This window comes from Monodelphis domestica, chromosome 7, assembly GCF_027887165.1.
Source record: "Monodelphis domestica isolate mMonDom1 chromosome 7, mMonDom1.pri, whole genome shotgun sequence".
In the NCBI taxonomy this organism is placed as follows: Eukaryota; Metazoa; Chordata; class Mammalia; order Didelphimorphia; family Didelphidae; genus Monodelphis; species Monodelphis domestica.
Genome location: NC_077233.1, coordinates 277,558,339 through 277,582,824, shown reverse-complemented (window position 1 = coordinate 277,582,824; position 24,486 = coordinate 277,558,339). Strand labels below are relative to the sequence as shown.

General features: G+C 50.4%; 1 protein-coding gene across 2 annotated transcripts in view; it reads left to right on the top strand.

Annotated features, from left to right (window-relative positions):
- The window catches only part of LOC100010970 (tubulin polyglutamylase complex subunit 2-like), a 34,019-nt gene extending 12,052 nt beyond the window's left edge, over positions 1-21,967 (top strand). The window contains exons 3-7 of one of the 2 annotated variants that reach the window (XM_007497900.3): positions 4,392-4,479; positions 8,857-8,985; positions 14,723-14,857; positions 15,820-15,977; positions 21,276-21,967. In XM_007497900.3, the coding sequence (XP_007497962.2) occupies positions 4,392-4,479; positions 8,857-8,985; positions 14,723-14,857; positions 15,820-15,977; positions 21,276-21,497 (732 nt within the window). In that variant the 3' untranslated portion in view covers positions 21,498-21,967. Of the gene's footprint in view, positions 1-4,391; positions 4,480-8,856; positions 8,986-14,722; positions 14,858-15,819; positions 15,978-21,272 lie in introns of both variants that reach the window. The other variant, XM_007497899.3, reaches the window with a different exon arrangement.
- Positions 21,968-24,486: the final 2,519 nt, after the last annotated feature.

Genomic DNA, 24,486 nt, shown 5'->3' with positions numbered 1-24,486 from the left:
TAGCAGCAGGCCCAGGAAAGCAGAAGAGGAGGGAGGGAAGGAATGCGTTATCTGGGCTGTCAAGTCATTACTATCCCACCATCTTCTTCAGTTTCCCTCCTCCCCCCATTCCTTCTATCTAGCTGCCTTTTAGACTCCTCTAAGGAATGCTTGTTTGCCATACTGTCCATATAAAATATCAATAGAAACATAAAATGTTGACTAGTAGAACCTTAAAGATTCTTTAGTCAACTCCTTCATTTTACTGATAAAGCTCAGAACCATTAAATCTTTTATGACTTGCTAAAGATCATTCAACTAGCTATTCCCGGAACTGCTGGATTAGAATCCAGGTTTCTGACTCTTAAACCCACGACTCTCTTCTTTTAATGTTTTTGGTTTTTTAGTTTTTAGTTACATGTAGAAACAATTGTTGAAAATTGTTTTTTGACATTTTAAAATTCAGATTTTTCTCCCTTTCTGCTCTCCTCCCCCTCCCCGAGTGTTGAGTTGTCTGATATTGGTAATGCCCGTATTTTCATTTAATGCTTATTTCCATATTGTTCATATCAAGATAGAAGGCACATATCACACAGGCAATAGAAATCTCATGAAGGATATATGTATAGTTGAAGCTGGCGTGTTTTCATCTGCACTTAGATTCCAGTAGTTCCATATTTGACTGTGGCTTGGAGACTTGCTTTGCTGATAATGGATCATGATGGATCATTGTATAATATTTCTGTAACTGTATACATTGTGTTCCTAGTTCTACTCACTTCACTTTGCATCAGTTCATATAAATCTGTCCAGGTTTTTCTGAACTCATCCTGTTCATCCTTTTTTATGGCACAGTAGTATTCCATCACAATGGTATAGCACAACTTGTTCCTTCCCCAAGTGAGGATAACCCCTCAGTTTCCAATCTTTGTCAATACCAAAAGATCTGCTAAAAATATTTTTGTATAGGTAGTCCTTTCCCCCTTACCTCTTATCCCTTTGGGATATAGACTGTTGGGTCAAAGAGTATGCATAGTTCCCATTTCCCTTTCTGTTCTGCCCATATAAGCCATCATTTTTGCTCTAAGCACTTATTAAGCAGCTCCCCTCCCACCCCACCCCCTGGCACTAATTTCTAACAGAGGCACAAAATTTAGTTAATGCAGCAGACATTTGTCACGTGTCTACCTACTACTGTTCATGAGATATAAGGCCAGAGAGGGTGGAGAAACTGGGATTGCACAGACAAAACAATTCTTGCCCCTAAGAGTTTATATTCTGTTGGATAGATGTCACATATAAATAAATCAAAAGCAGTTATTGCCCTTGTGGCACTTACGTTGTAGTAAAGAATAAGACACAACCAGAAATAACTATAGTACATAATTAGTGCTTTAGAAACATACTACTCTAATGTGTTATTTTTTCAATTAACAAGCATTTCTTTTCTCCTTTCCCTCCCCAATGGAAAAGAAAAGGAGGAAGGAGGACCCCCCATCAGTCAGACTGACAGAAAGAAGGAAGGAAAAGAAAAAGAAACTCATAAATACACATGCAGTATTCAAACAGAACGAAGGTGTGTGAGAAGTGTACCATGTAAAGATCAAGAGTTAATGTCATTAGCCAAAGGAGACCAAAAGAGAAAGTGGAATTTGAGTTGGTCTTTAAATGAGGGGGAAAGAAGGACATTTTGGGTATAAGGAATAGCATGAAACAAAAGAATGAAGGCTGAAGGGCCTTCATATAAGTTGTGCGTGAGCCCTAGAAGGTGGTAGGTACAGTTTGGCTAGAGCAGAATGTACTGGGAAGGAATAAATCTAGAAGAGCAGAGTGGCATCCGTTATGGTGCCACTGCAATAATGAGCCAGTGCTGGGCATTGGGCATAGGGAGGAAACGTAAAGGGTGGCAGTGGTAGAACCAATATAGCTTCATCACTGACTGAATCAGAGAGGGGTGGGAAACTAATGTCCAAGGTCATGGCAAGAGTTCAAACTAGGTGGTGCCTTTGACAGAATTAGAATATAAATAGAAGGTATACCCAGGTGACTCTGGCTCTGGTAGGGAGCCAGACCTGGAGATGGGAAGTTCTGAGTTCAAATCTGGCCTCAGATACTTCCTGTGTGACCTTGGGAAAGTCCCTTCACCTCACTTGCCTAGCCCTTACTGCTCTCCTGCCTTGGAACCAATATTTGGTGTCAATTCTAAGACAAAGGTAAGGGTTTAAAAAAGGAGAGGATCTGGCTGAAGGGGAAAGCTAATCAACAAGGTGGAGGATATGAGAGTTTGAGGTACCAGCAGGAACGAACATCCATTTGGAGTTTGGTTCTGGAGCTTAGAAGAGAGCAAGGGACTTAAAGAGACTAATATCTTCCTAATTCCCATTAAAAAATAATAAAGCAGCTAGGTTTCTGCGATATTCCCTTTGCTACCTACCTTTCCAAGATGTTGTGAGTAAGTACTTTGTAAACACTAAAGAGTTCTAGAAGGTGAGCCATTCCCCATCTGAACTTCTAAAACAGAATAATCCTATCGATGTGAATAAGAGTCTACCTTTAGCAGCCTCTAATGAAGCAAAGCAGAGGGGTCCTTCCTCCAATCAAGCATCTCCCACGCCATTTTCCGAGTAGGCAACATCTTTGACAGAAACACCTTGATTCTGCTTATATCACTTGCCCCATTTCTTCGGTTATTCCTGCGATCATAGACCAGAACTGAATCCAGCCAGCATAATAGTCCAATTTCTGAACTGGAATGTCTAGGTCAGCGCTGACTGAGTGACTTTAGACAAACTCAGTAGCAACCATTATCTTATGTCTGGAATATTCATTAAGAGGTAATGGATCTTGGGGGCAGCTGGGTGGCTCATTGGATTGAGGGTCGGGCCCAGACGGGAGGTCCTGGGTTCAAATCTGTAGACACTGCCTAACTGTGTGGCTCTGGGCAAGTCACTTGACCCCCATTGCCTCGCCCTTACCACTCTTCTGCCTTGGAAACAATACACAGTATTGATTCTAAGACAGAAGGTAAGGGTTAAAAAAAAAAAAGAGGTAATGGATCCCAAGAATACCTATATTCTAGAACTATTACCTTGGTGTTCCTACCTTCCTCATAGTATCCCTCAGAGGAAAGGCAGTGAAGAGTCCCTTCCTCCAATGATCCTAGTGGCCAAGATCCCTTGATGTTGGGTTGGGGGAATTGGTAAGACATGGAGGAAACTTCAGGTGCTTTCCATATTTTAAAAACTGTTTCCTCTCAGCTTTATGAATTCTTCATCTGTGTTAAATGTCTATCAATTCCCCCCGACTTGTGCTTTGTGGTCACTACTAGTATAGACTTAGTACCTTTAAAATAGCTTGAGTAGTTTGATTATTAGAATTCTACATTCTAAAAAATCTCTTTATCATTTTCCTAGTGGTTTGCTTCCCTGGAATGACTCAGGCTTGACACTGAGCTTTATACCATTGTCTATACTGTGCCAACCTCCGATCCTACCTGGAGGGCCATTTATCATTTAGTTATTCTTCTTTCGTCATTTTCTCCTTTCCATCCAATTCTTTTGAGTTTCTTTTCCATCTGCCCTCTAGATGAGTGAAACTATGAGAAGAGATAATTTATTCACCCTTCCTGGTGCTAAGGGACTCCACTTATAAGGCAGAAGGAGCTTTCCATGAGAAATAAGAGAAAATCTATCACTTTTTCAACAATGCCACTGCTACTTTCTCCATTATAGATTCCTCTGCTAGTAGGTGCTGAGATTAATGGGGAATGGGGTGGAGGGAGGACCGAATGGAGGCTACTAAGATAAACAAGACACAATTTCTGTCCTCGAGGAACTTACATTACAGTAGTCGGGGTGAGAAAACCAGAGAAATTATTGATGCAGATTAGAATATGAAAAGGGGGGGGGGATGTCACAGAGTAGAAATTATATCTTTGGGATGAGATAAGAGAATCAGACGGATTAAGAAACAAGGCCTAAGAAATTGAGAGCGGTACACTAAATTCTAATGTGCTTATTTAGCAGATTACCTCTTCCATCAGGATAAAGATAGAAATTGGCCCTTTAATTCTGACTGTCTTACTCCATAATGGGAATTTGGAGGACAGAGAAGGGAGAAAGTTCTTAGGGAAGAAGATGCTGTCTAAATATCCTTGGGTGGCCAGACCAGGAATTTTCCAGAACTGAGCCTAGATTAAGTGATCTGCCAAGTAACAAATCTGTGATCACCGAAAGTTTACCTTCAAAGATATCCTTGGGAGTAATTTGAGCAATTAACAAGTGGTGCCTGGGTTTAGGAGATAGGAGATGGTAAACAACATTCCCTGTTTAACACTCACCTTCTGCTTTGAGGCACAGACTCACCCTCTTTTACCCACCTCATCCTCATACCATCCTGCTTTGTGATTGTAGAAAAATGACTGTGCAATGCCAGAGGATTTGAAGAATTTTTACCTGATGACAAATGGTTTCCACATGGTGTGGAGTGTGAAGCTGGACGGTAAGTTGGCATACCCTGAATCTAATCAGTGTTTAACATGAGCCTCCTTCTGCCTGCTCATAAGTCCAAGAAGAAGTCTTGTTTTCTGTGGCTTCTGCCCTTATTAGGGCTACATCATAAAGCACAGCTACCCAGAAAAGGCCAAAGACTTTTAAAATAAATAAAAACTTTGCACTAACAAAATTTCAAGGTTGTTCCCCCACAAAGTCCTACTGTAGCACCACATCGCAGATTGGAGGTGACCCTGGGTTCTTGAAGGTGTGAAAGCTCTGACAGGGTCTACCACTAGAAAGGAGTATAGAGTATGACCCTGGCAACAGACTGAGTCTGTTTTCAGAGGACCAACCATTACCGAGTGGCCAGCTCCTGGTAATGATTTTTGGCCATGGCTACCCATGAAACAAAGAAAAATGCAAAATGATGCTCACCACTCCACTGCATTCTGCCCCTGCCCCTTTCTGCTTCTTCGGCAACTGTTTCTGGGAAGAAAGCAGAGAGTGCTAAGAATGATCCTATTTTAATTTAACTTAGTACTCCAATGTGAGGTTATCGACCAATGAGGAAACTTGTTGCTAGATCAGCTAAATCCTGTGAATCTTAGCATTCCTACTAGAAATGAAACCAGAAGAAAGAAGGGAGTTGCATTGAGATGGAAGAATAGCTCATAGGTACTTCTTGGAAAGGCAAAGAAAGGATAGAAGAAAGAGAACCCAAGAACCATTATTTCATAGACTATTTGGTTATCACATATTGCAGTGCTAGTGATAAATATCTGTCGAGAGAAACTGCCATGAAAATAATTGCATATCCTGCACTAACAGCTTTTGTTGCTGATGAAGAGGTAGAAAAATGCTGTGAAGAAGTTGGTAAGAGCCTCCCAATGAACTCAACATATAGTTTGGAATGTGCTGAGTTCAGTACATAGGAAGGAGAAGGTGAGGATAAGGAGAAATATATGGGAAAGCAAGATTCGTTGAGGAAGGATTGAGAAAGGCCCAAAGCTTGTAGGTTGCACAGAGGTATCTCAAAATATCAAGGTGGAGAAACAAATTGGTAGGCCCTAGACATGGCGAGAAACAAACGATGTTACAGAAATTAATAGTTTATATTTTCAGAGGAAAAAACTTGTTACTAATGTGTCAGTTATCCCTAAATTAGCTGTCTCTGTAAAGTCAGACCATAGACTTAGCAGACCTAAGAGCGAAATTGTTTAAAAGAAAGGGCAAGAAGAAATAATGATAACAATAATAATGCTATACAGTTTAAACAACACAACCCTTATCTAATTTCAACAAGAAAGTAACAGAAATGGGAAATGAATAGCAGAAATTACATCAATACCAATTATATGGATTAATTGCCACAACAAAGACCAAAAGAGCCCAGAAAGTACTTTAATCCACAAATGTCCGACTTACTTGCCAAACAGAGAGGCAAGTTGCCAACAGCAGCACCACGTTAGAATATAAACTTGTTTGTAAACACTTACTGAAAAGGATGATGGACAGTTATGCGCTGTGTTGTTTTGTAGAGCAGGGAGAAATAGTTGGAGGGCAGACTTGGTTTAAAGGAAGTTTGGCAAGATGTCCAACTAAGCAGTCATTCTAAGGGAATTCAAGGACAGGAATAGAAGCAAATGAAAAGGACTATTAAAATTATTATAACAAACTCCCGTATCAAGGACAGTGAAACTATCATACTTGAAAAGTTATGTCACAGGCCTCACTGTGCTTACAGAGGCCAAAGAAATGACCCTTAAAAGAACAAGACCAGAAAAACAGATGTACCAAATGCAAGAAGAGAACTATGCAAGAGGCAAAACAATTGTAAAGTCTGTGAGGCATTAGTATGCAAGCCAACTAAAAATGACATGGGAACAAAATCCTAGTTGATGTTGTCATTTCTGACTCATCATGGCCCCATTTGGTTGTTTTTTTTTTTTTACAAAGATACTGGAGTGGTTTGCCATTTCCTTCTCCAGCTCATTTTATAAATGAGGAAACTGAGGCAAACAGTTATGTGACTTGTCCAGGGTCACACAGCTAGTAAGTATCTGGAGCTGGATTTGAATTTAGGAAGATGAGTCTTCCTCATTTCAAGCCTGGTGCCCTATCTACCATGCTACCTAGCTGCCATCGAAGGTACATTGGAAGTTGTCTAGTTGAAACTCTTAATATCACAGTTGTTCTCAGAGACCCAGAGGAATGACTTGCCTAAGGTCACATTGAGAGTAGATACTTCCCTCAGGATTCAAACTCAGGTCCTCTGATGTCAAATCTATTGCTCTTTCTATTGGTTTTTCAGCTTCACCATCATGGTCACCCTTTTCTGCTCACATGCCTGTGTCCTTTTAGAAATGCAGTGCCTACATCTGAACACCGTACTCCTGATCTGCTTTGACCAGCATAAAGCTGAGTCAGAAAGATGCTAATAAATGCTAACAACCAGCTTTCCAGGGGGAAAAACATATACACAAGGGATTTTTAGTTTAATCTTCATAACCAAAAATGTTCTTTTCCACTTTCTCAAGTCTTTACAATGAACAAAAATAAGCTGTAAGGCAACTAGGTGGTCAGTGGATAAACAAACCAGGCCTAGAGATGAAAGGACTTGGGTTCAAATGTGGCCTCAGACACTTCCTAGCTGTGTGACCCTGGGCAAGTCACTTGACCCCCATTGCCTGGCCTTTACTGCCCTTCTGCTTTAGTATTGAGTCTAAGATAGAAGGTAAATAGTTAAACAAATTTTTTTTAATAAGTCAAGCCCTGATTTGTAGGATTTGCCATTTCCTGAGGTGTAGCTGCTCACGCTGAAGTGAATAGTTGGCTCTCCTGAGCCTGGGCAAGCTGTGTCCAGCAGACGGCTGCCTCGTTTGTTCTGCACGTTTGACGTGTGTTGATGCAACTGAGACGCCTTTCCTTTTCACTGAGTTGCTGAAGGCACGTCCAGCCCAGAGGTCTTTTTTCATGTGCCTCTAGGGAGCAGGAGGCGAGCCCTTCTGCCTAGGCCCGAGTCTCACTGAGAGCCCTTCTCTGAACGGCCAGAGTCCGCTCCCTTGGGGCCTGCGGCCTTCTCTCTCCCCAGGCTTCTCCTTTGAGCTCTGCGCTCCTTGCCCGCCTCTGCCATGCCTAGGCTGGCCGTCCCCGGCCTCTCCTGCCCCCGAGGAAGCTGGCCGTCCGCGGATCTCTGGCCCAGCCTCAGGGCTAGTTCTGGACAGGCTCCCCTTCGTTCCCAACGCCAGACAGAACCCGCTTCCCAGCTCCTGGGAGAAGCGAAGTCTTCCATTCAGAGTCCTTCGCTCTGCCTGGCTTTTCTTTTGATCTGCCGTCCATGCTGGGAGCCAGAGCCTCCAGAGGGTCTCCTGCTTATCACTGTCTAATCCGATTCGCTCTGGCCCGGCACCCTTTACTGAGATCGCCCCGAAGGCAGCAGGAGGGGCAGAGGGCAGCGCGAGCGTCCCATGCGTGCAGCGGGGACACCGGGGCACCCAGAGAGGCTTCCTCCAGGCTTGCTGATAGAGCGGCAAGAAGTAGCCTCCGGAGCAGGAAAGATCTGGGGCCAGGCTGAGCCCGGACACGCGCTGTCTTCCCAAGTGTCGACTCCTTCGTTGGTGGAACGGGGCTTTAGTGTTTGCCTCGTGCGGGCCGGGCCGGGGCAGGTCCCGTTGCCTCTCTGCTTTGCTTTCTTCATCTCTGACTGCGCCGGAGACGGAAATGGCAAACCATTGCAGGCCTTCGCTCGGTGGGATCACAGCGTCAGGCGAGCCTAAAGCGGCCCAGCGGGCCGGGCCGGGCAGCGTCCCGCCCAAACCCCGGGCCAGTCCCGTCGCCTCTCTGCTTTGCTTTCTTCATCTCCGACTGCGCCGGAGACGGAAATGGCAAACCATTGCAGGCCTTCGCTCGGTGGGATCACAGCGTCAGGCGAGCCTAAAGCGGCCCAGCGGGCCGGGCCGGGCAGCGTCCCGCCCAAACCCCGGGCCAGTCCCGTCGCCTCTCTGCTTTGCTTTCTTCATCTCCGACTGCGCCGGAGACGGAAATGGCAAACCATTGCAGGCCTTCGCTCGGTGGGATCACAGCGTCAGGCGAGCCTAAAGCGGCCCAGCGGGCCGGGCCGGGCAGCGTCCCGCCCAAACCCCGGGCCAGTCCCGTCGCCTCTCTGCTTTGCTTTCTTCATCTCCGACTGCGCCGGAGACGGAAATGGCAAACCATTGCAGGCCTTTGCTCGGTGGGATCACAGCGTCAGGCGAGCCTAAAGCGGCCCTGCGGGCAGCGTCGGGAGGGCAGGACAAGGGCCCCAGCCAGCCCTTGTGCTCCGAAGGGGCGCTGCGGCCTCGTGCCATGACGAGGGCCCTCCCCTCCCCCTTCTCTGTCCTTGCAGATCAGCCTGTGCCTTTGGGCTCTCTGGTGATTAACAGCATCTCCAACCTGACTCAGCTCACCCAGTCTGCGGTGTACACACTTCCCAACTCGCCGACTCTGGAGGATCTGGAGGACGAGGAAGACGAAGGTACGGCGGCTCCCCCGGGCGCCGTCTGTAGGGCAGCTCCGAAAGCCTGGGCCAACCTTGCAGCCGGTCGCTTTTAGCGCATCTCTGGCCCCTCGGAGATCTCCTCTCTTTTCTCTTCTCCCAGGTCTTGCTGCTGCTTTAGAAGGCGGCAGACTTTCCCCTCCGTTGCATTCTCATTTCTAACGCTTTCATCCAGCTGGCTCCCTCGAGTCTTCCGCCCCCAGATTAGGCTTCCTCCATACTCCACAGATTCCATGCCCGGTCCTGCCCAAGAGGCCCAAGCCCCCCATTGTCTACCCAGGCCTCCCCCAACCTTTCCCTGGTCAGTCCAGCCAGTGCAAGGCTTCCACCCCACCAGGGCTGCTCACCCTCCCACCTTGGGACAGGCTCCCCTCCCTCCGTAGTCCTTCAAAGCCTGGCTTGTCTCCCCTCTTCCAGGAAGCCCACAGTGTCCCCCGAGCCCTTACTGTGTAGACGAGTCGTCTCCAAACGTTTTTGATCCCTTCCTGGAAAAATTTTCTTAGCATGATTATCTGTGGATTTGCTGATTTTGAAACCGTACACATGTATTACCATACTAATAATGACATGTGTTATAAAACGGACACAACAGATAAAAAAGAATGAGCTGGGGCAGCTCCTAGACATTTCCTAGTTGTGTGACCCTGGGCAAGTCACTTAACCCCCATGGCCTACCCCACTCTTCTGCCTTGGAAACAGGACTTGGTAGCCATTCTACGATGGAAGGTAAGATTTTGTTGTTTTTTTAAAGGATAAAGGCAAGACAGAACTCTCTCTTATCCTGGAGTCCGTAGAGGGCCAGTGAAGTCCATCGGGTAGAAGAATGCCCTGGTCAGGCTACTCTAGAGAAATCACTGTGGCAGTTGTGGGGAGAGGAAAAGACGCAGGGAGGGGGAGCAGCGAGAAAGCCAGGGCCGTGGTCCAGGGTAGAGTGCTGAGAGGAGCCCGCTGGGAGAGGTGCTGGGCGGGGAGCAGCCACAGAGCGGGGAGCGAGGGGCCGGATCAAACAGGAAGCAGGGAGGCCGGCGGCTGAAAGGCAAGAGAAGTAAGGAAGTTCGGAAGAGGGCACGGGTGGGAGGGGAGCCTTGAGCTCTCTTCTGGGCCTGGGAAACTCAGAGTGCCCAGCACGTGTTCCTGACATGGGCCGGGGCTCCGGGAAGGCAAAGGCTGGATACACAGACGTCACCAGTGAGGCCCGGGCCAGCCTCGAGGGCCGAGGGATGAGGAGCCTCCAGCGGCTACTGCCATGGAGGGTCAGCAGCGGGAGAGGCCGGAGAGGGAGCCTGGGAAGGGGAATGGCTGCTGATGGGGGAGCTTGTGCTTCATCCGGTTACTTCCTGGACCCGAGTCTTCTCCCGACCTGGGCCAGAAGAGGCCCAAGCGCCTGCCTTGGGCCATCAGTAAACATTTACTCAGCGTTATGGAGCGAGAGTTGGGAGGGCCGCAGAGGTCATTTCGCCCATCCAGCACTCTATAGGCGAGGAGGTCAGCTGACTTGCTGGAGCGGGAGCCCGCGTGCTCTCCCCAGCCTCCCGCCGGGATGCCTCTGCTCGCGAAGGACTGATTCCCTTCAAACGCTTCCTTCCTGTCACCCTGTGAGGCAGGCAGGCAGTTGTGTATTGGGCCCCCTGCCAAACCCTGCAAACGCCAATAGAGGCACAGCGCGCCTTCTAGGGAGAGAAGACATCACACTGAAAGGGTTTGGGAAGGGGCAAGGAGGTGGGGCGGCCCTATGGGCGGAGACGGCTGGGAGGCCTTGTTCATCAGAGCGCCCTTCCCAAGAGTTCTGGTGTGGCCACTTTACAGATGGGGAAACTGAGGCCAGTAAGGGTCAGAACCAGGATTCAAACCCAAATCCTCTTGACTCCAAGGCAGCGCTCTTTCTACATCATGGTGTTTCCCCTTTAAAAACAATCATTTGGGAGCAGCTGGGTGGCTCAGTGGGTTGAGAACCAGACCCAGACGTGGGAAGTCCTGAGTTCAACTGAGGCCTCAGACACGTCCCACTCTGTGACCCCGGGCAAGCCACTTAACCCCTGTGGCCTGGCCCTTACCACCCTTTTGCCTTGGAATCAATACGCAGTATTCCAGAGGGTAAGGGTCTAAAAAGATCACCCTTCCATTAATGTAGCAGTAAGATGTGCAAAGTGCACACGCACACACACACACACGACATGCACACACGCACACGTACACACGCACATGTACACACGCGCGCACACACGCACACACATATGTACACATGCACACACACACGACATGCACACACGTACACACGCACATGTACACACACACACACACACACACACACACACACCCCTGTATAGATGCAATTATGCACGTGTATGGACAGACGGTGTGACCCTGGGTTAGTCCCTTAACTTCCCAGCACTCTAGACGTTTGTCTGATAGTATATAAATTGCAGAGGAAGTGCCGGCCTACCTTGCTAGGGGGAGTTTCCTCATCGGGGAGTTCCCTGTACAAAGGAAATGTCGGGTCCAGTGACCCGCTGGTGCTAAAAATTATGTTAATACAAGTTGCTATTTATATAAGATTTTTATTTTCCCTGCACGGTCTCATTTGATTCTCCTGACAGTGCACTGAGTCAGGTCACATAGACGTCGCTATCATCTTACAGATGAGGAGACTGAAGCTCAGAGAAGGAACTCGCTCCTGGGGCCTGGGGTCAGGAGGTCCCGGGTTCCGATCTGCCCTCAGACACCTCCTAGACGTCCCCGGGCACCGGTGAGCCCTTTCTGCCCGCTCTCCTGGCTTAGGATTAAGTCTGAAGGCAGGGGCTTGGGGCCGGGGGTGGGCCAGAGGCAGCATCCCAGCCGGAGCCTCTTCTTGCTTTATCCCGCCCCCCCAGGCCTGGCAGGGGGGCCCTCCCTAAGACTCAGTCCAGGCCTTCCATGTGTACCTCGAGGTGGCTGCTCTCCAGGCAGAGGAGGAGGAGGCGTGATCCTCCCCTCAAGATGGTGCGACAGAGCCGGGCCTGGTGAGGCTAGGGGGGCTGGGGGAGCACCTGGTAGGGGTGGGTGGCGCTGCCCTGGTCCTGTGCACCGCCCGGCGGAGAGGCCGTTATTAATCCTGGGAAGACCATCGATGGCCAAGGGCCGACTCAGAGCCAGGAAGTCCTGGGCTCCCCCCTCACACCCTCGCGGGACTGTGGCCAGGTCTCTTTACTTGCACAGGGAGGCACCTAGGTATGCCGCAGGATTCGCACGCGTGTCCCCCGAGGGTGATGAGAGATGTCCGCTGGGGGGGGGGGGCTGGTGTCCATTCCTGCTTACTTCCTCTAAAAGCAACACTCCAGGGAGAAAAAATAAAAGCCTTTTTAACCAGAACGATCGAAAGTTGGCCTAGGGATCCCTTTAACTGCTTCAGTCTGTAGATCTTTCAGTCCTGTAGAGAGCGTTCAGGTCCCGTCTTGCTCAGCAGTTTTCAGTTGCCCCTGAATGAAGTCCCCATTTCCATCCTCCCGCAATTCGTCTTCAGCCTCCCTTTCCCGGCCTCCTCTCAGCCGTCTTCCCTTTGCGTAGTCTAACCAGCGTGGCTGAAAGTCCGCGACTGCTTCCAGGACAAAAGCCTTCCCTGCCTGCTCGCCCATCGCTGCCCTCTCCTGAGGCCGAAGTCTCTGTCTCTGGGCCGCGGAAGCCCCTTATCGGTGCTCCTGGCCGGGTCGGCCTTGGATTACAGTCCCTGGTCCGCTTATCGAGTGCACTGTGAGCCCCTGAGGGCGGGCGCTGCGCCTCGCTCCTTTTGGGGCCCCTCCATGTCAGGAATGGACTGTGAGCCCCTGAGGGCGGGCGCTGCGCCTCGCTCCTTTTGGGGTCCCCCCTCCATGTCAGGAATGCACTGTGAGCCCCTGAGGGCGGGCGCTGCGCCTCGCTCCTTTTGGGGCCCCTCCATGTCAGGAATGCACTGTGAGCCCCTGAGGGCGGGCGCTGCGCCTCGCTCATTTTGGGGCCCCTCCATGTCAGGAATGCACTGTGAGCCCCTGAGGGCGGGCGCTGCGCCTCGCTCATTTTGGGGTCCCCCCTCCATGTCAGGAATGGACTGTGAGCCCCTGAGGGCGGGCGCTGCGCCTCGCTCCTTTTGGGGCCCCTCCATGTCAGGAATGGACTGTGAGCCCCTGAGGGCGGGCGCTGCGCCTCGCTCCTTTTGGGGTCCCCCCTCCATGTCAGGAATGCACTGTGAGCCCCTGAGGGCGGGCGCTGCGCCTCGCTCCTTTTGGGGCCCCTCCATGTCAGGAATGCACTGTGAGCCCCTGAGGGCGGGCGCTGCGCCTCGCTCATTTTGGGGCCCCTCCATGTCAGGAATGCACTGTGAGCCCCTGAGGGCGGGCGCTGCGCCTCGCTCATTTTGGGGCCCCCCTCCATGTCAGGAATGGACTGTGAGCCCCTGAGGACGGGCGCTGCGCCTCGCTCCTTTTGGGGCTCCCTCCATGTCAGGAATGGACTGTGAGCCCCTGAGGGCGGGCGCTGCGCCTCGCTCCTTTTGGGGCTCCCTCCATGTCAGGAATGACTTCAAGGAAACAGGAGATGAGGCAAATCAAACGTGGTTGCGGGCTGGTTACGTCCATTGGAATCGCCCTGTAAATAGGTGTTGGCCAGAGAACATGGTGGCAGGTTTCCACACTTGGATGTTTCCTTTCGTTTTTGTCGGTCTTTAATAATGTTAATGGGAACGGGCACCGGGTCACTGGTGGGGTGCAGTAGATGGAGCGCCGGGCCTTGGTTCTAAAAGCACTCGTCTTCCGGGGTGGGTTCAAATCTGGCCTCTGGTGCTTACTGGCGAGGTGGCCTTGAGCAAGTCACTTCATCCCGGCTGCCTCCGTTTTCTCATCTGTAAAATGAGCCGGAGAAGGAAATGGCAAAACCACCCTGGTGTCTTTGCCACGGAAACCCCACGGTGGGGCCCAGAACACCACTGAAAAGTGGCGCAATGACCACGGACCGGCATTGGTTGGGGCCAGATTAGGGGAAAGCCCCAGCGCTCCCTGGCTCAGTGAAGGGCGTACCCAGCGCTTTGAGGCTTGGCTCTTGGGTCCCCGACAGCCCCAGAGCGGAGGGGTGCACGCCTTAGCTGAGAGAGTCCGAGTGACCAAATGACTAGTAAATGTCGGTGCCGGCCTCGACGCCGCGCCTTCTGACCCCGGGTCTGGTCTGGGCCTCCACAAGTGTTCTTTGCGTAGCTTAACTCCCCATTCCGGGGTGCTCTTGCTGGAGATTCCGTGACGCTCTGCTACTCCACCAGCAGCACCCCCAAAGACTCCGCTGGCACCTGTCTCCAGCTTTCTTCTGGTTTCATCTCCATCACTTGGCCATGCCCAGAGTGGGGATAGTCAGCGTCACCCAGGGCTTGTCAGCCAGGTTATTCCCTTGTGGCCAGAATTCACTTGACTGAAACATGAAAAAATATGTGTGTGTGTGTGTGCGCACGTGCGTGTGTGTGTGCGTGTGTGTGTGCATGTGCGTGTGTGTGTGCGTGTGCATGTGTGTGTGCGCGTGTGTGTGCATGTGCGTGTGTGCGTGTGTGCGCGCGCGCGTGTGTGTGTGTGTGTGTGCGTGCGCGCGCGTGTGTGTGTGTCTGAGCTCCTTGGGAAGCAGGCCAAGGAAGTCGTGTTGGTATGGGGCCCAGCCACCTCCTTGAGTCTGACTGCGCTGCACGCTGGCTTCGGCTTCACTGTCGTTATTGCTTTCTGGTTTGTAGCTAATGAAGACCGGCCAGAGAAGCCCCACTTTGACGCTCGAAGTGTGATATTTGAGCTCGACTCCTGCAATGGGAACGGCAAAGTGTGCCTTGTCTACAGGAGGACGCAGGTCCTCCAGTGTGCCTTGTCTACAGGTAAGACGCAGAGGGGGAGGCGGCCAGTACCGGAGGTCCGCGCGGGATCCCCTCCGGGGCCTCTCCAGGAGCGCCCTTCCCTAAGATCGGCATTGCCAGACCCCAGCAGAGGCAGCCCCCCCTTTGGCCCCCCTCGTCACCGGCACCTTTTTCACTAAGCCCTCGTGAAGTCCACGTCGCAGTCCTGGGGACAAGCTAAAGGCGCGGAGATGGGTCAGAGAAGGGCAGGGAGTGGCCCCACTTCTCAGTACGGCCCGGATGTCGTACGGCAGTCAGCTGACAAACGTGTTAGGTGCCGGCTATGTTCCGGTGACATGAAGACGGGCACGTGCGCAGCAGGCTAATTTAAAATTGAGACAGACAGACCTAGGCGAAATTATGACGCGTGAAACACGCCAAGCCAAGAGAGCGCGCCGGGCAGCAACAGACTATTGTCCGAAGAGCGGCTTGTCTGGGCCCGCCTCCTGAGAAAGAACTGATAAATAGCAGTAAGGAGGGCGTTGTCTTATATACGCATCCATCTGGTTGTCCAGCGACGCCTTCTATAGTGCAGGGAGGGGAGGGGGGCTGGTGAGAACTTTTATGTTACAAAATGGGGGGGGGCCGGTCCCTGCTTCTGAAGAATTAAGATGATGTCGTCAGCACGGGACAACAGCTTCCCCAGAGCTAAGACAGGGAGCCGAGAGCCCCGCCTGGGCTCCCCTAGAAGGACAGCAGCCAGCAGGCACCGTGTCCAAACATAGTCAAGCAAGTTCACGAGCCCTCGCAGGACTATCCTTCAGGGGCAGCGCGTGTTTCTTGTACGCCTAGCTTAAATGGTCGTATATATCTCAATAGCAATATGCGCGGGGGGGGGGTGTACCCCCCCCAGAGAGGGAGACAGACAGACAGACAGACATGTGGATCTGTGCGCTGACCATTCCGCCCTCAGAAGCCGTTTCTTTTTTTCCTCCACTAAACAGTAGCCAAAGAGAGCAAGATCTGGTTCCTAGACAGAGCTTTGTACTGGCACTTTCTCACAGACAACTTCACTTCCTACTACCGCCTGCTGATCACTCACATGGGCCTCCCCCAGTGGCAGTACGCCTTCACCAACTACGGTGTCAGCCCGCAGGCCAAGGTAGGAGAAGAGGGTCTGAGTGTCCCCCGGCCTTCCGGGTCCTCGAAGCATCTTCCTCAGATCGCCCGGCGTGTTTCCCTTTCATTCCCCGTCCCTGCTCACCATTTCTGGTTCCTCTCTAGCAATCTGTCATTTTCTGGAAAACGTATGGGCCTGGGCTGGGGTGGGGAGAAGGGACTGGCTTTGCCATGCACTTGCTGTAGTAACCTAGAGAAAATCACTTGACCTCCCTTGAGCCTTGGTTTCCTCATCTGTCCAATGTCGTTAATAATTCCTGTCCTTCCTCCGTTTCCTCATCCGTCCAATGCTGTTAATAATTCCTGTCCTTCCTCCGTTTCCTCATCCGTCCAATGTCGTTAATAATTCCTGTCCTTCCTCCGTTTCCTCATCCGTCCAATGTCGTTAATAATTCCTGTCCTTCCTCCATTTCCTCATCCATCCAATGCTGTTAATAATTCCTGTCCTTCCTCCGTTTCCTCATCCGTCCAATGCTGTTAATAATTCCTGTCCTTCCTCCGTTTCCTCATCTGTCCAATGTGTTAATAATTCCTATCCTTCCTCCGTTTCCTCAGCCGTCCAATGTTGTTAATAATTTCTGTCCTTCCTCCGTTTCCTCATCCGTCCAATGTTGTTAATAATTCCTGTCCTTCCTCCGTTTCCTCATCCGTCCAATGTTGTTAATAATTTCTGTCCTTCCTCCGTTTCCTCATCTATCCAATGTGTTAATAATTCCTGTCCTTCCTCCGTTTCCTCCTCCGTCCAATGTCGTTAATAATTCCTGTCCTTCCTCCGTTTCCTCCTCCGTCCAATGTCGTTAATAATTCCTGTCCTTCCTCCGTTTCCTCATCTATCCAATGTGTTAATAATTCCTGTCCTTCCTCCGTTTCCTCATCTGTCCAATGCTGTTAATAATTCCTGTCCTTCCTCCGTTTCCTCATCCGTCCAATGCTGTTAATAATTCCTGTCCTTCCTCCGTTTCCTCATCCGTCCAATGTCGTTAATAATTCCTGTCCTTCCTCCATTTCCTCATCCATCCAATGCTGTTAATAATTCCTGTCCTTCCTCCGTTTCCTCATCCGTCCAATGCTGTTAATAATTCCTGTCCTTCCTCCGTTTCCTCATCTGTCCAATGTGTTAATAATTCCTATCCTTCCTCCGTTTCCTCATCCGTCCAATGTTGTTAATAATTCCTGTCCTTCCTCCGTTTCCTCATCCGTCCAATGTTGTTAATAATTTCTGTCCTTCCTCCGTTTCCTCATCTATCCAATGTGTTAATAATTCCTGTCCTTCCTCCGTTTCCTCCTCCGTCCAATGTCGTTAATAATTCCTGTCCTTCCTCCGTTTCCTCATCCGTCCAATGTCGTTAATAATTCCTGTCCTTCCTCCATTTCCTCATCCATCCAATGCTGTTAATAATTCCTGTCCTTCCTCCGTTTCCTCATCCGTCCAATGCTGTTAATAATTCCTGTCCTTCCTCCGTTTCCTCATCTGTCCAATGTGTTAATAATTCCTATCCTTCCTCCGTTTCCTCATCCGTCCAATGTTGTTAATAATTCCTGTGCTTCCTCCGTTTCCTCATCCGTCCAATGTTGTTAATAATTTCTGTCCTTCCTCCGTTTCCTCATCTATCCAATGTGTTAATAATTCCTGTCCTTCCTCCGTTTCCTCCTCCGTCCAATGTCGTTAATAATTCCTGTCCTTCCTCCGTTTCCTCCTCCGTCCAATGTCGTTAATAATTCCTGTCCTTCCTCCGTTTCCTCATCTATCCAATGTGTTAATAATTCCTGTCCTTCCTCCGTTTCCTCCTCCGTCCAATGTCGTTAATAATTCCTGTCCTTCCTCCGTTTCCTCATCCGTCCAATGTTGTTAATAATTCCTGTCCTTCCTCCGTTTCCTCCTCCGTCCAATGTTGTTAATAATTCCTGTCCTTCCTCCGTTTCCTCCTCCGTCCAATGTTGTTAATAATTCCTGTCCTTCCTCCGTTTCCTCATCTGTCCAATGTGTTAATAATTCCTATCCTTCCTCCGTTTCCTCATCCGTCCAATGTTGTTAATAATTCCTGTCCTTCCTCCGTTTCCTCATCCGTCCAATGTTGTTAATAATTCCTGTCCTTCCTCCATTTCCTCATCCGTCCAATGTTGTTAATAATTCCTGTCCTTCCTCCATTTCCTCATCCGTCCAATGTGTTAATAATTCCTGTCCTTCCTCCGTTTCCTCATCTGTCCAATGCTGTTAATAATTCCTGTCCTTCCTCCGTTTCCTCATCTGTCCAATGTTGTTAATAATTCCTGTCCTTCCTCCGTTTCCTCCTCCGTCCAACGCTGTTAATAATTCCTGTCCTTCCTCCGTTTCCTCCTCCGTCCAATGTCGTTAATAATTCCTGTCCTTCCTCCGTTTCCTCATCCGTCCAATGTGTTAATAATTCCTGTCCTTCCTCCGTTTCCTCATCCGTCCAATGTTGTTAATAATTCCTGTCCTTCCTCCGTTTCCTCATCCGTCCAATGTCGTTAATAATTCCTGTCCTTCCTCCGTTTCCTCATCCGTCCAATGTGTTAATAATTCCTGTCCTTCCTCCGTTTCCTCATCCGTCCAATGTGTTAATAATTCCTGTCCTTCCTCCGTTTCCTCATCTGTCCAATGTCGTTAATAATTCCTGTCCTTCCTCCATTTCCTCATCCATCCAATGCTGTTAATAATTCCTGTCCTTCCTCCGTTTCCTCATCCGTCCAATGCTGTTAATAATTCCTGTCCTTCCTCCGTTTCCTCATCTGTCCAATGTGTTAATAATTCCTATCCTTCCTCCGTTTCCTCATCCGTCCAATGTTGTTAATAATTCCTGTCCTTCCTCCATTTCCTCATCCGTCCAATGTGTTAATAATTCCTGTCCTTCCTCCGTTTCCTCATCTGTCCAATGTCGTTAATAATTCCTGTCCTTCCTCCATTTCCTCATCCATCCAATGCTGTTAATAATTCCTGTCCTTCCTCCGTTTCCTCATCCGTCCAATGCTGTTAATAATTCCTGTCCTTCCTCCGTTTCCTCATCTGTCCAATGTGTTAATAATTCCTATCCTTCCTCCGTTTCCTCATCAGTCCAATGTTGTTAATAATTCCTGTGCTTCCTCCGTTTCCTCATCCGTCCAATGTTGTTAATAATTTCTGTCCTTCCTCCGTTTCCTCATCTATCCAATGTGTTAATAATTCCTGTCCTTCCTCCGTTTCCTCCTCCGTCCAATGTCGTTAATAATTCCTGTCCTTCCTCCGTTTCCTCCTCCGTCCAATGTCGTTAATAATTCCTGTCCTTCCTCCGTTTCCTCATCCGTCCAATGTTGTTAATAATTCCTGTCCTTCCTCCATTTCCTCATCCGTCCAATGTGTTAATAATTCCTGTCCTTCCTCCGTTTCCTCATCTGTCCAATGCTGTTAATAATTCCTGTCCTTCCTCCGTTTCCTCATCTGTCCAATGTTGTTAATAATTCCTGTCCTTCCTCCGTTTCCTCCTCCGTCCAACGCTGTTAATAATTCCTGTCCTTCCTCCGTTTCCTCATCCGTCCAATGTCGTTAATAATTCCTGTCCTTCCTCCGTTTCCTCATCCGTCCAATGTGTTAATAATTCCTGTCCTTCCTCCGTTTCCTCATCCGTCCAATGTTGTTAATAATTCCTGTCCTTCCTCCGTTTCCTCATCCGTCCAATGTCGTTAATAATTCCTGTCCTTCCTCCGTTTCCTCATCCGTCCAATGTGTTAATAATTCCTGTCCTTCTTCCGTTTCCTCATCTGTCCAATGTCATTAATAATTCCTGTCCTTCCTCCATTTCCTCATCCATCCAATGTCATTAATAATTCCTGTCCTTCCTCCGTTTCCCCATCTGTCCAACGCTGTTAATAATTCCTGTCCTTCCTCCGTTTCCTCATCCGTCCAATGTTGTTAATAATTCCTGTCCTTCCTCCGTTTCCTCCTCCGTCCAATGTTGTTAATAATTCCTGTCCTTCCTCCGTTTCCTCCTCCGTCCAATGTTGTTAATAATTCCTGTCCTTCCTCCGTTTCCTCATCTGTCCAATGTGTTAATAATTCCTATCCTTCCTCCGTTTCCTCATCCGTCCAATGTTGTTAATAATTCCTGTCCTTCCTCCGTTTCCTCATCCGTCCAATGTTGTTAATAATTCCTGTCCTTCCTCCATTTCCTCATCCGTCCAATGTTGTTAATAATTCCTGTCCTTCCTCCATTTCCTCATCCGTCCAATGTGTTAATAATTCCTGTCCTTCCTCCGTTTCCTCATCTGTCCAATGCTGTTAATAATTCCTGTCCTTCCTCCGTTTCCTCATCTGTCCAATGTTGTTAATAATTCCTGTCCTTCCTCCGTTTCCTCCTCCGTCCAACGCTGTTAATAATTCCTGTCCTTCCTCCGTTTCCTCATCCGTCCAATGTCGTTAATAATTCCTGTCCTTCCTCCGTTTCCTCATCCGTCCAATGTGTTAATAATTCCTGTCCTTCCTCCGTTTCCTCATCCGTCCAATGTTGTTAATAATTCCTGTCCTTCCTCCGTTTCCTCATCCGTCCAATGTCGTTAATAATTCCTGTCCTTCCTCCGTTTCCTCATCCGTCCAATGTGTTAATAATTCCTGTCCTTCCTCCGTTTCCTCATCTGTCCAATGTCATTAATAATTCCTGTCCTTCCTCCATTTCCTCATCCATCCAATGTCATTAATAATTCCTGTCCTTCCTCCGTTTCCCCATCTGTCCAACGCTGTTAATAATTCCTGTCCTTCCTCCGTTTCCCCATCTGTCCAGGAGTGTTAGTTATCCCTGTCCCTCCTGTCCCTACTCTCACATGTTGCAAGGAGCAGTCCACTGGGGAGTTTGCAGGGGAAGTAGGGACCGCCTATTAGCTTGCCCCATCCCAGGGACTCTTAGGAGCTACTGCAGGAGGAAGGGTCAACCACACCGTGGCCTCTGGTTGAGGAGAGGGCGCCATGGGTTCAAGAATGCTTCTCTAGTTTCATGCTTATTAGGGACAATAAAGATTTGCCTTATAAAATGGAAGAAATGATTCAAGAAGGGAAAGATGGAGAGGAGCCAAAGGGTTGGAGCTAGAGTCGAGAGGTTGGCAAGTGAGAGAACGTGGCTCAAGGGAGGGGGATAGACCGAACCCCTGCAGCTCTGTAGAGCCGTCCCCTAGGGTGCCTCTGCCCGGGGCCCTGCTCGCCAGCAGCACGCCCTGGCCCCGAGAGGAGGGACAGCCGGGCCCGTGCTCATCTCCCCCCCCTCTGATCCGTGCCTGTGTGTCCTCCGTGCAGCAGTGGTTCAACATGTACAAGCCCATCACCTACAATACTGCGGTGCTCGCAGAAGAGAGCGACTGCTTCATCAACAAGCTCGACCCCAGCAAGGTGTTCAAGAGTAAGGCCAAACCCGCGGCCCCCTCCCAAAGAGGGGGGACCCCGCACCCTCCGGGCTCCCAGAAGGGATCGTCGAGCTCTTCTTCCACCAAACCTTCCTCTGGAAACCCCGCCAGAAAGTGAGCAGCGTCTGGGAGACGGCCCTTCCCTGGCCCTGGGAGAGCTCCAGGGCGCTCCCCGTCCCTCTCCCGGGACGGCCCGCGGTGCCACCCTCCCTCCAGGGAGCCCGGGGCCGGTCAGTCCCCTCTGGACCTCTGGGCGCTGCTCGGCAGTCGGGCGGCCCACGTGCTCCAGGCCTGCTTCTTACTGCCCGTGCGGGACGTGACACGGCGCGCGTACAGTGGATGGCGTGCGGCTCACCTGAATTGTGGCTGGGTAAAAGCTGTGACAGCGGCTGAAAAGACCCCAAAGCTTTTCCTCGGTGGCACGTCCGCCAAGACCCGTCACTTAGTACCCGGCTGGTTTCTCGCTGTCCGCGGAGCCCACCAAGGAAATGTCCTCTTCCCGGTCTGGGGGGCCTCAGTGTCTCGGGGGGTCTCACCCTTCTGGGAGATGTTTGCCTCGGGAATAAAGTGAAGCTGCTGGCCCTTGTACCCTGCCTCTGCTGACTGCTCCGGAGAGCGCCTCCGGGCACCGGGGGAGGGCAGGAGGAAGGGTGGCCCCGGCCCCAGGGAGGGGCAAAAGTCATCCAGAGCTCTCTGGCGTTAGGGGTTTCAGAGCATTTACGCATCTTCTCTCACTTGAGCCCCGCAACAAGCTCTTATCCCCACCATACAGTCCGACGTTACCCATGCGCCAGTCTGTCTGTGGGAGGATTTGAATTCAAGTCCAACGCCAGAAGGTATGGGCGGGCCAGGAAGAAGGCATAGGGAATGGGGAGAGGAGAATGCTTTGGGGAGAAGGCAATAGAGGGCGGGTCAGAGACAGTATTAGGGGATGAGGTAAAGGCACTGGGGGTGAGAGGAGGAAGTGCAGGAGGTGGGGTTGGAGGGAGAAGGTAAGCAGGGGCTGAGGGCAGCTATTAAGGGGTGGGAGGGAAAAGGGGAAAAGTTGGGGGACGATTTTCGGATGAAGAGGGAGGCTGTCGGGGTGAGGAGGGAGAAGGTGGGCTTTGGGAGGGGGCTGCGAATGAAACAAGTCACTGGGGATGACGTCTCAGGTCAGAAGCCCGAGTGCCAGCACAGCGGGCCGAAAGCTGTGGAGACCAGAAGCCTCTAGGGAGGACGCACAGACCGTCTCTGCCCACCGTGCCAGCACCAAGACCTGGTGTCGGTCAGTACACGAAGCGCTTCCGCGTGCCGGGCCCTGGGCCGCTAAGTGCGGCCCTCCAGGCCCGGAGGGAGGTCCGGATTATCTGGAGTCTGCTGGGAGGGGCCCGAAGCGTCCTCCGGGACCAGGAGACCCGAGCGAGCGCTCACTAGCCACCTTGGGCAGGGCCTTCCGGCCCCACATCCCTGGGATGCTCCCCAGATGCTACCACTGCCGCGCTGGCCTGGAGCATTGCTTTCAGGGTGGTGGGAAAATCCGTGCATGCTTTGACATCCCATTCTCCAGCTTCCTCTCAAACACACCCAGAGCCGTCCTAGACTTTTCCTAGGATTCTCAGAGCATCTTCCGGTCGGGCGGCTGACCTAGAGCCCCTTTGGAGCACCCAGGCTCTCTGCGAAGACTCCCCGAGGACAGTGGGGAGAAAAATGAGTGTGGCCCGCCTTCTGCCTCTCGACACGAGGCAGGATGAGCCAGCATCCCTTCCCATGGACCGAAAGGCCTCCGTAGCCCAATTCCTTCATTTTACAGCTAGCCCAGAGGCCAGGCCTTTCCTCCAGATCCTCACGTCCAAATCTAGCCCTTCTCCACTGGGCTCTTCTGCCTCAAACTTGGACATAACGGCTAATTTAATTCCCCAGTTGTTTGGCTCAGCCAGATAGCCACAGCCTTTCTTAGACTTCTGGCTCACACGGTTTCCTCAGGAGGATGAGGGTGTGTGTGGGGGAGGAAATCCCTGTTTTTGAAGGGGTTTTAAAACCCCCCAACAAATTTAGTTTTAAAAAGTTGGTTCCTTGGGCAAGTCATTGAACCCCCAGTGCCTAGCCCTTACCTCTCTTCTGCCTTGGAACTAATAATGCACAGTGTTGAATCTGGAAGAGGGAAGGTGAGGGTTTTTATTTATATATTTGTTTATTTTTTAAACCCGTACCTTCCAACTTGGAATCAATACTCTGTATTGGCTCCAAGGCAGAAGAGTGGTCAGGGCCAGGCCATGGTGGTCAAGTGACTTGCCCAGGGTCACCCAGCTGGGACGTGTCTGAGGCCAGATTTGAACCCAGGACCTCCCATCTCTGGGCCTGGCTCTCCATCCACTGAGCCACCCACTTGCTCTCGGGTGAGGGTTTTTAAATAAATTAAAATAAAATGTGTTTCCTCATCTTCCCATCCTCTTTCAGTTTAAAAGGGGGAAAAAAACAAACCACCTCCTTTGTAGCAACTAAGCATATTCAAACAAAACAAATCACATTGTCCGCCCCTGTCCAAAATAATGGGTCTTTCTATGCCCCTTGAATCCATCCCTCTTCTGACAGGAAGTGGGCAGCCTGCTTCATCTCAGACCTCTGGAATTATGGCTGGTCACAGCACGGAGACTTTCAAGGGTATCTCTCTGGACCGTGGACGTCGGCTCCCCCCCCTCCCCCCAGCTAGGTCCTTCTTCATCAGGTATCTACTGTTTATCAGTCCTCCCCCAGGCCCCCTGCAGAGGATTCCCCATCATCCTGGCAAGTCGGGAATCCCCAACAAGTGGCCTCACCTCTTCACCTTCAGTCCTAGTCGAGGAAGGCCAGGCGAGAGAACGTTCAAAGAATTGTCCCCTTGCAAGAAGGAGACATTCAAAGGAGCAAGAAAGAAAGGGGGGGAAATGAAGGCGTCTGTCCGGCTGAGACGGCCTCCCTGGGTGTCTGGCCAAAAAAAAAAAGGTTTCTCTTTACAACGATAACTCGGCGACCCTGTAACGTGTTCTGCTGGTTCTGAAGCTCGCTTCATGGCATCCATCCGTCAGGTATCCCGAGGTTTCTCTGAAGCCGTGTCTTTCAGGTGCTCCTTTACATTCTCCTATCTT